This window comes from Zingiber officinale, chromosome 4A, assembly GCF_018446385.1.
Source record: "Zingiber officinale cultivar Zhangliang chromosome 4A, Zo_v1.1, whole genome shotgun sequence".
Lineage (NCBI taxonomy): Eukaryota > Viridiplantae > Streptophyta > Magnoliopsida > Zingiberales > Zingiberaceae > Zingiber > Zingiber officinale.
Genome location: NC_055992.1, coordinates 154,958,024 through 154,969,431, shown reverse-complemented (window position 1 = coordinate 154,969,431; position 11,408 = coordinate 154,958,024). Strand labels below are relative to the sequence as shown.

The 11,408-nt window shown below is 39.1% G+C and overlaps 2 protein-coding genes across 2 annotated transcripts; one reads left to right on the top strand and one right to left on the bottom strand.

Moving 5' to 3' along the window:
• Positions 1–1,220: 1,220 nt before the first annotated feature.
• Positions 1,221–3,000, top strand: LOC121971782 (UPF0481 protein At3g47200-like). The gene is made up of 2 exons (XM_042523216.1): positions 1,221–1,343; positions 1,499–3,000. The coding sequence occupies exon 2, from the start codon at positions 1,574–1,576 to the stop codon at positions 2,867–2,869; it is 1,296 nt and encodes a 431-aa protein (XP_042379150.1). The 5' UTR covers positions 1,221–1,343; positions 1,499–1,573; the 3' UTR covers positions 2,870–3,000.
• Positions 3,001–5,550: 2,550 nt separating this feature from the next.
• LOC121972946 (putative clathrin assembly protein At1g14910) lies at positions 5,551–7,218 on the bottom strand. Its single transcript, XM_042524555.1, has 4 exons — positions 7,114–7,218; positions 6,874–6,949; positions 6,668–6,783; positions 5,551–5,876 (listed from the first exon to the last, which is right to left on the bottom strand). Exons 1-4 carry the CDS (start codon positions 7,216–7,218, stop codon positions 5,763–5,765), a joined length of 411 nt encoding a protein of 136 aa, XP_042380489.1. The 3' UTR covers positions 5,551–5,762.
• Positions 7,219–11,408: the final 4,190 nt, after the last annotated feature.

The following is an 11,408-nucleotide window of genomic DNA, read 5'->3' as shown; positions in this document are numbered from 1 at the left end:
CGGTCGACAGGCGAAGCGGTCAAACGAGCAAAGCAACCGAACGGGCAAAGTGGCCGAACGGGCAAAGGGACCGAGGCCTGCGATGGTCGCAATTTTCTTAAAGCAGATTTGCCCCACCTCCGGATGTGCTTCAAGGTTTCCTCGGATCGTTTGTTTCCCAGGATACAACGGCAAAACCACAAACACAACCAAACACTGGTTGTTCATGGCGAACTGAAAATGCACCTGAATGCTATCATGAGTAGTTCAGCCGAGTGGATGCATGACTGAGAGAAAGGAATCGAGGAATGAAGGTGGAAGAATTCTTTCGCTTCTCTTCCGTGTCTCTCTTTGCTCAAGATTCAGCCTCCTTGTATAGGAGCTCTCACCTTCCCTGCAATAAATGATCAAATTATGATCATTAATGTTTGGTTTAATATCGTCATTAATGGGTTTAATGTCTTCATTAATATCGGGACGTTACGGAATCATTATTAATGAGTTTAATGTCGTCATTTAGCAAAAGGATATTCAGGTGATAAAGCATTGGTTTATTCTTATCTTTCCTTAACTAGTCCGACATTCGATATACGCAGGTTGTGCTCGCACGCGAGTCAATCTTGGTTCAATACAATCCGGGCCCTGGATTTGCAACCACCCTACACACTCACGCGTGAGAGAGAGCCACTTCCCATGCATTTGTTCACATCATCAATACATGTGAATCAATATAAACCAATCAACATATCATGAAACTAATATGAGATTAAAATCTCATTCACAATAGAATATCTTTTCTTTTTCACTTCTTCTCTATTCACATCATTTATATCCAACCGTTTATATTTATGATTCAAAGTACGTTTTACTGTTCTGAGCTATTTTCGGCCGAGAAAGTAGCTGTTAGGACTTGAGTTCTCTCTTTAATCATATGAATTATACAGAGAAATAAGAACTTGAACAGAGTAAATATAAGACATATCAAGGAAAGCATTGCATAACATTGTCGCAAAAAGCATTGCGTAACATGAAGTATAAATAAATAGCGACAAATACTTTGATGTGTTCCGTCAAATAAAATTTTGTGATATACAGTTTGTTTGGTCAATCAAGTATGATGGATTAAAAGGCAGGGTAAAACTTTGATGTGTTCCATCAAATAAAAGAGGGCCACGTGCTTTGCTGTAATTCGGTAAACAATAGTCATCTTAACACTCTTCGCCTATATAGGACCTTCTTTTGTGTGAGAAAGTAGCAATCCATACAGCAATCTAGCAAGCGAGCTTGAGATTGTTCGGAGGAAAGTATGGGGCAGCAGCTGAAAGATAGATAGAGCTACTTTAGCCTAGCGAAAGCTTTCTAAGGTCAGTTGTTTTACTTGATTGTTATCTCAGTCTCCTGATCCATTTTCCTTCCTTTCCTTTGTGCTATTTCCTTCCTCTGTCATTATAATCTTCAAGGGGAAATCCTATGTGCTATATATTTTACTTTCCTTGTGTGCCATTTCCTTCCTTGTTAGATCGCTGCAATTATAGCTACTTGAGTCATTGTAATCCTCAAGGGCAAATCCTTTGGGATTGAGACATCACAGGACATGGACTGGGTAGCCTCATTGAAGATGAAGGTGTTAGACACAAAATTCAGGGACAGAAACAGAGAGCCAACAATATACAGAGTCCCGGATTTGTTGAAAAGTGTCGACCCCCAAGCCTATGAGCCATTGCTCGTCTCGCTCGGCCCCTACCACCGTCACAAACCTCATCTACAGGCCATGAATCAGCTCAAATGGAAGTACCTCAAGTTTATCCTCGAGGAGAAACCTAGTATGGCCTTGGAGGACTATGTGGATCTGATCAAGAATGTGGAAACGCGAGCACGCGATGCCTATTCGGAGGAAGTGAACATGAGCAGCAACAGTTTTGTGGAAATGATGTTGCTGGACGGATTCTTTGTGATGCTTACAATAATGGAGAGGAACTACCCGATGCAGATTTCAGAAGAGAGTACCTTGTGGACTGGAAATGTAGTAGTTCGCGATATCTTCATGCTCGAAAGCCAGCTTCCTTTCTTTCTTCTTGAAACTTTGTACAAGTCTGCATTTCCTCTCGGCGTTCCATTTCGAAATCTAGCATTGAAGTTCATCCGCATACATTTCTCAACAAACTTGAAACTTCCCACCGACAATGACAATGAGACTTTTCATCACATAATTCATCTTTTTCTTTCTTGCATTGATCCGACAACAAACCATGGCAATGGCAATGGCAATCAGTCATCCACATGTGGCTACCTCTGCACTGTTCCAGATGTCCATGTCCCCGACTTACCATGGATTCCCAATGCTACGGTAGGTCGTGATTCTGGAATTCGATTCAAAAGAAAAAGAAAACAGAGAGCCAAGAGTTTCCTGGACATTACATTTCATGACGAAGAGTTGGAGATTCCCCAACTTCAAATAGGGGACCGCACCAACTCGCTGTTGAGAAATCTTATCGCGTACGAGCAATGTTCAACGGATTCCAAGTTCCATGTTACATCCTATGTGGTGCTTATGAGTAACCTCATCAATACGGCAGCAGATGTCGAATTGCTTCAACAACATGAAATCATTATTGGCTACTTAGGGGGCAGCCATGAAATTGTCACTCTATTTAAAAAACTTGGAGCGAATGTCACCTATAAATCACATGATTTCTACCTTATGGGTGTCTTCACGGACATGAGGAAGCACTACCACGCTAGATTCAACAATTGGCGCGCAATGATGAATCGCGATTACTTTGGTGATCCTTGGAGATCTCTCTCAATATTTGGTGCTCTTCCCATATTGGTCCTTACTATGATACAAACCGTGTATGCTGTTCTGAGCTACGCTCAGTCGTCACACTAGCTTCCTCACTTAAAAGTAGATTGTCAGAACGAGGGAATGCTTCTTGTTGTTGTTTAAACTAATTTTCCTTGCTTATGAAGGACGTATCTATGAATCGTTGTTGAAGATTATATATTCTCCTTTGATTTTGACGATAATCTCTTACTTGGTTTTCTGTATTAGGTACTACTGTTGTTGAAGAGACAACCGCTGGTGGCCTGTTTGTACTCATTTTCTTGCTTCGTTCTTCAAAATTTCTGTTGGATTTTTGAAAACAAGTATCGATCCTTTCTTCTTTGGAATAATTGGATCAGTCCCCAAGTTTAACCTTCCAATCCTTCTTGTTAGATCTGATATTGATTCTTCAAGCTCTTTAGATGATGTTCTTGGCTTTATGGTAGAAATTCGACGAATCTCCTCTTGTAATTCCTGTACTTGAAGTGTTAGGTTTACTAACAGTGATATCAAAGTATTGTTTTGCTTTATTAATACTTTCTGGCAGTGGTTATTTTGGGTTCTGTCGGGGACGTAAGGCCTATTGCTGGTGTATCAGTAACCTGTAGGGTCTTCTTGTAATCAGTATTATTTTTGAGGTCATCAATGTTCAATCTTTCGAAATATGCATGTGTACGAAGAGATGTGTTGGTGAGTAAAGGGATACTTCCTAAATTCTATAAATACAGAGGTCGTGGTTGTTTCCTTTCATGCTATCCATCCTTACCAAGAAGCTTCTTGAGAATGTTAGCAGAGCTTTAAATGAGTCTCATTCAATCCTAAATTAGGGGTGATCACGGATCATATTAGTTTGATTATTAGAATAAAAAATTATCCGACCCTACTAGATCAGATAATGTAAAATCAGGACCTACATCCGGCCCTATATTCGACAGTTCTTATGTTTCAGATATTCGACGGATTGTCAGTTATTTGAATATCCGACCTTATATCCAATAAAATATAAAATATAAAATATAAATATAAATATAACAAAAAAATAAAATTTTTAAAATGATAATAGACATTACTCATTATACGTTATAGCAGTTAATCGGAAATAACTATTACAACGTGTAACAGTTTATCGACAGTAGTTGCTATAACGTGTAACAGTTTATCAATATTAGTTGCTACAAGTAGGGGTGATCGGATCGGGTTGGTTCGGTTATTGGGATAAAAAATTATCCGGCCCTACTAGATCAGATAATGCAATATTAGGACCTTATATCCGGCGGATCATTTTTTTTCAATTCGGATCGCGTCGGTATAAACGAGTTGGTCGGTTTGGCGGATTAACTGCTCACCCCTATTCTAAATCCCCAAGCCATGCCTCATATAGGATTGATAGGTGACCCCATAGGTCATCCGAGTTGGTATGTGGTGGTATGCTTGCCACATGAGGTCGCGGGGTCGAAACTCGGGGTAGTCGGGGCGTAAATCCCCGGTCCCTGTGCAACTCACCCCACCTGCCACATGCTCTCTCAGGATGCTATGATTTACCTCCCTCGTGATGGCCTTGGGTCGAGTGCGGCGAGAGTGCTGAGGACGAGTTGATTTCACCTTTTGCCACATATAGGATTGATAGGCCCTACAAACTCACGCTTGGTTGGGTGACGTTTTTTCAAGAGTTTCTTGATAATAAATAGGCTCCATCTTCCTCTCCCTATTTTGAATGGCTCATCTCTCAAATTATTATGATTTACCTCCAAGCGATTCACTCTATACTAGCTTTATTTATTATTTTTCTAACTAATTCAAATTGAGTTATCTATATTTAAAAGTAGCATATGTTCCATTATAGATTTTGTCACTCTATATTAGCTTTATTTATTATTTTTCTAACTAATTCAAATTGAGTTATCTATATTTAAAAGTATCATATGTTCCATTATAGATTTTGATTGTGCCTTCAACATAGTTATTACAACATTTTTGCTTGGGCTAACTATGGAAAACCGGTTAACTAGTTAGAGAGCCTTGAAATCTTTGTTTCCATTCAAAAAAACAACAATTAATTCACTCAATGCCGTTGTAGCAGTGTATGTGCAGTAGAAAAACAACAAAAAGGCAAAAGGATCTAGATGCTAAAATTCATGGTAAAAAAACAAATTATTTTTTAAAAATCGTCCTTCTGATTTTTTTTTTTTATTAAAAAGCATGTTAAATCTTTTTTTTTTTGGGATCAAATTATCCTTATTTAATAGAAGCGATTTTTCTATTTCCATTGAATACTATATATAATTTTAAGAATTATCTTTTATAATTCTATTTTTATTCATGCATTTATTTATTTTTGTAAAATTAAAAGTTTAACTATTAATCAGAGTTAAATTCATATCTAAGTAATTTATTTTTCTATTAAATTAATTTTATAAGGAAATTTGAAAAACTATATATCAAAATGTCCAAATAAATAAAAAAAATTATCTTAATAATTTGAAAATGGTTAACTATAAAATTTTGAAAAATAAAATAAATTTTAAGATATCCTTGTTAACTAACTTTAATTTTAAATATAAAAAATTATATTTGTTTTAAAACAAAATCATATTGCAAGTTGATTAAAATGCATGTAAAAGATACAAATGGATAGATAGTTTATCATAACCCATCGAACTCACCTTGAGCAACTCATCAAGACTAAACGTATCATCAACAATATGGCACAAGTTTCCAATGATTTGATTATTATTTTCCCATATTTAATAAACAAGGCGATCATTCAAAATCAAAATTTACATTAAAAAAAAAAACAATGAGAGCACAGGAAAAAAAAGAAAAAAGAAAAATCATTAGGTAGCAGGAATGAGGAAATCATTCTTGAGTTATACCTGGGGATTTCCAAAAGGATTGTTCGGTTGGTGTTGGAGATTGTCGATAGGGAAAGTTCTGCGCCCAACATCATCACCAAATGGATTCACTGCAGCCCCAACATTAGAGTGCAGTGGAGAGATTGGCTGAACGAATGAATTCGATTGCAAGAACATAGAGAACATTTGCTGCTGTTGCTGAGCCATGGAAGCCATTTGAACTGCAGGAGGTGTAGCAATTTGGTGAGACATTTCAAATGGCTCAGTAAATGAATTTGAACTTGGTGTTTCATAAAGTTGCTGATGTTGTGGGTATGCTGCCTCATCATATAAGCTGTTTAATGTGAGCTTGTCAAACCCACCAGCATGAAAAAGTGATCATAAATTCAAAAGAAATGCTTCAGGAAATTAAGCCTACTATACGTAGATCTCAAGGATTTAATAGATGATATTGTCCACTTTAGATTTAAATCATTATAGTTTTATTTATGAGTTTTACCTAAAACACCTTATACTAATGATGTATCTTTCCCTTATAAGTTCATCATCTTTTTCATGTGTGTTTGACGTGGAATTTTATTTATAACTTTGCAACCCAACAAAATTATCACCAAAGATGAAAAAAGTACATTAGATTTATCAAGGATATAGATAAATTGATCTTTTTCCTAATACCGACAGTTTTGCGACCAGTGGTTATACAATTAACTTCAATATATTCGATAGAAACATTCACTCATCCAACTTCTAAATGTACAACAAATTAGACAGCTTCTCCCATTTGCTATACAAATTAGACAGCTTCTCCCATTTGCTATACTTGATTGTTTACATTGGTCTTTGTTATTTTTCCACCCAAAAGAATTTCATAAAATATGGAATACTAAACCAATTGTAGAAATAAATAGTTCAAAAAGCACACCGGTACAACTAAACAAATGCAAATTTATGTACTACCAATGTAAAAAATAACAAAAGACCATGGAGTTTATTCATATCTACCAAGACATACCATTCTGCTTTCAAGAACAGTTGAATTATTGTTACTTGGAGTAGTCGCCAGAGCAAGTTCCCATTCGGTTGGATCAAATGCTCCATCTTGAATAGTTCCTGAGTCTGTAGTTGTACCTGCAAGTATTTGCAATTACCTCTAGGTTAGCTGATAACTAATCCAAGATGAATATATTATAAGGTTTTTGAAAAGATAGTTGAACGTACTGGTTGGAACAATGGTTAGAGCCGATGAATTATTTTCCTCTACTGCTGGTGCTTTTGTATTTGTTTCACTTAGTACCTGTATACCAAAAATAGAAGAATAAATGAAGATGAAACATGAAGCTAATTTTGTTTAGGTGGAAAGTTAAGGGATGGAAGGAGAGGGAAAATGAACCAAAAAAATAAAGTAAAACTAGTGTAAAATCACAAGTATTCTCATCAAAGACAAATAAGAAAATCTACAGTGTCTGAACTATCTGCCTTATGTGTTGGAGTGGCGATGGTAAGTTCAATAGGGGCCAGTGCAAATTCAGGTTCATCAAGGGATGTTTTTTCATCATCAACCATTTCTAGAACTATTTCTACTTTGTACGTCAAAAGAAGCCTCTCTAGGTATTTCTGGTTCAAAACTAGAAGTTGTCAACTACTTTCTTAAGCAAATGAGCCAACCTTATACCAAAAAATCAGTGACCAAAGTTAAATAGTTTATCTTCCACCGACATGGTTTCAGGGAAATAGATAAATATATTATAAAATATTTAAGCTATTACAACCTCAAACATACAATCAAAAGCATACATCACAAGCTAAACATAAGCACAGACCCTCTATCTAGACATGAGGTGTCAATCAACGATAAGTCCATGACTTTCCTAGACTCACGTACAAAGCCAAAAGACAAGGAATGCAATGACATGCAACATAACTCCATCAAATCAATCTGTATGTGCCACCAACGTTAAAAGTTGCTCAAGCCCGGCATGAGCCGCCAACCCATCAAATCTGCTCAAGCTTTGCATGTGCCACGAACGTGAAATCTGCTCAAGCACCAACCTGAAATCTGCTACAATGTGAAATCCATCAAATTGCACATGAACGAGGACTTTCCATTGGCCGCACTATCTGTACCATCCGCACAATCTAGTCTGTCCACACTTTTACCTCCAGAAGACCATCCAAATTCAGGCTGACCATTTCAATTTCTATATAAGTCCATAAAACGATAAATATATATTTGAATCTTTTGTAACATCAAGAATCATCTCTTCATAGCGACACCTATTGCGTGCTTCCTATAAAACATAGATCACACTAGAAATTTCAAGATGTCGGACCTTCATTCGTCGGCTTGCACAATTGTAGTGTTGACCAAGAATATGAAATAGCTCCACCATTAAGTTAACTTCATAACTTATTTCTAACCATCTTTGCACCTTGTTCCAAAGAGCACATGTGATAGGGCACTCACTCAAAATAAGTGACCATTCGACTCATCTTGACCTTGGCAAAGCATAATGAACCGATGCTTCAGCATAATCTCCGGCCTCTAAACCAATGATGCTCACACCACCTCAAGACCTCTCAGTATGAATAAACCATATACATTTACAGTCCTATTTTTTCCCGCCGCAAACCACTCACCCATCAACATGTTCGCCTCCCCACTTCAATTGTATCCCCTTGGATTTTATTCCAAATGGTCATAAGCCGTTTAATAGGAGAGTCCGAGGCTTTAACTTCTCATTGCCAAAAATCAATCCCCTTGAGATAATGTTGATGCACCCATCTCACCCATAGCGAATCTGCATTGAATTGAATCTACCAAAGTGTCTTGCTAAGTAAAGCTTCATTCCATGCATGAAGGTCGCAAAGTCCATAACCACCATCATGCCGAGGAAGACAAATAGTAGCCCATGATATAGGAGGATGTTTTGAAGATCAAACAAATGTATGAAAAATGGCTTTGATCTTGTCAATGACATCACCGGAATAGGAATCATAGATAGCCAATAACATGTCTCCTTGGGGCGGTGCGATAGTTAAAGTATGGGGTGTTACCACATGAGGTATTGGGGTCAAAACTCGGCATGTCCGAGCATGCCTTCCCCATGCCTTGCCACCTACACTAATGGCTAGTAGCCACCCATGATTTACCTCCTCCGTGTTAGCCTAGGGATGGGTTGGCGAGGGTGCTCGAAGTGAGCGAATCACCTTTTTTTGTCACATAGATAGCCAATAATACTCCACTCCTTGAAGGACCGTCTTAACCAACTCCAAGCGCCCTGCATATGATAAAATATGTTTTGGCCAAGAATTGATCTTCCTTGTTATAGTATCAAGTAATGGTCCATAGTTTGCAATTCGTAGCTTCTCCGCCGCTAATGGAATTTACAAGTATCCAAATGGAAACGTTCCCTCTTGGAACCCAATAATTTGGAGCAACCGGTCCTTGATTCTATCATCAATCCCCATGATATACATATGTGATTTCAGTGAGTTGGCTCGCAATCCTTTTTCATTGCCGAAATGCTCCAAGCAATCCGCTAATACCTTTATTGAGGACTCATCCGCTTGGGCAAACAACATCAAATCATTGGCATATGCAATGTGGGTGATACCAACCTCTTTACACATAGGATGAAAGTGTAGAGAAGACATTGAGGAGGCAACCTGCAATCTGTGTGACAATACTTCTATGCATAGTCCAAAAAGAAGGGGAGATAAGGGGTCACCTTTCCTTAGACTGCGATGCCCACTAAAGAATCTATAGATACTGTCATTTAGAGAAATAGAATATAAGAACGTAGTTACACACTCCCTAATCCATCCACAATATCGTTGGGGAAAACCAAAAACAAAGAGGGCCACCATGAGGAAATCCCAATCGACCATATCAAATGTCTTTTGTAAATCTACCTTGATCATACACCTCGGGGAGATTCTCTTGTGCGTATACTTCCATAGCAACTCCTGGGTGAGATTAATATTGTCATCTATGTTAGGACCGAAAAGTAGCTAGAGGGGGGGTTAATAACTCTTCGTACGCTTGTCGTCGGCGTTGCTCATTTCTTCAGAGATATGCAGCGGAAATATAAGAAACAAAAGCATACAACGCTAACAAGGATGATTTACTTGGTATCCACCTCACAAGAGGTGACTAGTCCAAGGATCCATACCTACTCACGCACCCTCCACTATGAATAACACTCCTTTATGGTAACTACCAAAGGCGGAGAAGCCCTACAACACTCTCAATACAAGAAGAAGAAAGGGAAATACAAGATAAGCAAAAACTTACAAGATGTGCAATAAAAACCCTAACTCTAACTTCTTCTTCTTGTTTTTGATCCGCCTCTTGACTTGGAAAAACCTCTAAGAATCTTCAAGAACTGGCGATCTGGAGCTTGGAGAGAGCTATGGAGGTGCTGGAGAGTATCTGAAGTGAATCGGTGAAGTTTCACCCAAAGGAAATGAACGCTTGCGGCTTAAATCGACGCCAACGGTCGGATCCCGATCGATTGGATTGCTCCCAATCGATCGGGGAGGCTTTGGATCGATCCACGGATCGATCCAGAGCGCCTCTGTGCTCTCTGGAATAGTCTGGATCGATCGGTGGATCGATCCAGGGCTTATCGCGCATAAACAGCAGCTCCCAATCGATCCACTGATCGATTGGGACCTCTGGATCGATCCACCGATCGATCCAGAGGGGTTCTGTTCGCGGGGACTCACCGGATCGATCGGCCGATCGATCCAGATCTTTTGGATCGATCCACTGATCGATCCAGATCTGCTGGATCGATCCACTGATCGATCGAAATCTGCTGGATCAATCGGCTGATCAATCCAAATCTGCTGAATCAATCGGCTGATCAATCCAGATCTTGGTTTTTGCCCAAAACCAAGTCCAAAGCCCCCTAAACCAACATCCAGTCAACCATGACTTGTTGGTACATAAAACCTAGCATCCGGTCACCCTTGACCATCTAGGACTCTCTCACCAAGTGTCCGGTCAATCCCTTTGACCCACTTGGACTTTTCTCCTCTTGCCAAGCATCCGGTCAATCCCTTTGACCTACTGGACTTTCCTCGTGCCAAGTATCCGGTCAATCCCTTTGACTTACTTGGACTTTCACCAGATGTCTGGTCAACCTTGACCCATCTGGATTTCCCCGTGCCTGGCTTCACTCACCAGGACTTCCCTTCTGCCTAGCTTCACTCACTAGGACTTCTCTTCTGCCTGGCTTCACTCACCAGGTCTTTCACCTAGCTTCACTCACTAGGATTTTCACCTGGCTTCACTCACCAGGATTTTCCTTTGCCTGGCTTCACTCACCAGGACTTTCACCTAGCTTCACTCACTAGGATTTCCTCACTGCCTAGCTTCACTCACTAGGTCTTTCACCTGGCTTCACTCACCAGGATTTTCCTTCTGCCTAACATCCTAGTTAGGACTTCTCAGTCAAGTATCCGGTCATCCTTGACCTACTTGTCTCTTCTTCAATCAACCTTGTATTATCAAACATCGAAACCCAAACCAAGACTCAAGCTTGGTCAACCTTGACCTGAGGGATGTTGCACCAACAATCTCCCCCTTTTTGATGTTTGACAATACCAACACTATCACTTACAATACCACATGTAAGTTAGGCTAATCCCATAGCCTAAACCTTCTTCATGCCACTAGGTAATGAATACATAAGTTAAGCCCTTCATTCTCCCCCTAAGAGGGCAAACTCCCTCTAGGTAATGAAAGC

Bases quoted from the DNA above. Each gene is read 5' to 3' on its own strand.
- LOC121972946 (XM_042524555.1), bottom strand. From the start codon at position 7,218: ATGGTTGATGATGAAAAAACATCCCTTGATGAACCTGAATTTGCACTG. The intron at 6,784-6,873 runs GTACGTTCAACT...AAATACTTGCAG, and splicing joins TCTAACCATTGTTCCAACCA to GTACAACTACAGACTCAGGA. The intron at 5,877-6,667 runs GTATGTCTTGGT...CACCTCCTGCAG, and splicing joins CTGTTCTTGAAAGCAGAATG to TTCAAATGGCTTCCATGGCT.
- LOC121971782 (XM_042523216.1), top strand. From the start codon at position 1,574: ATGGACTGGGTAGCCTCATTGAAGATGAAGGTGTTAGACACAAAATTC.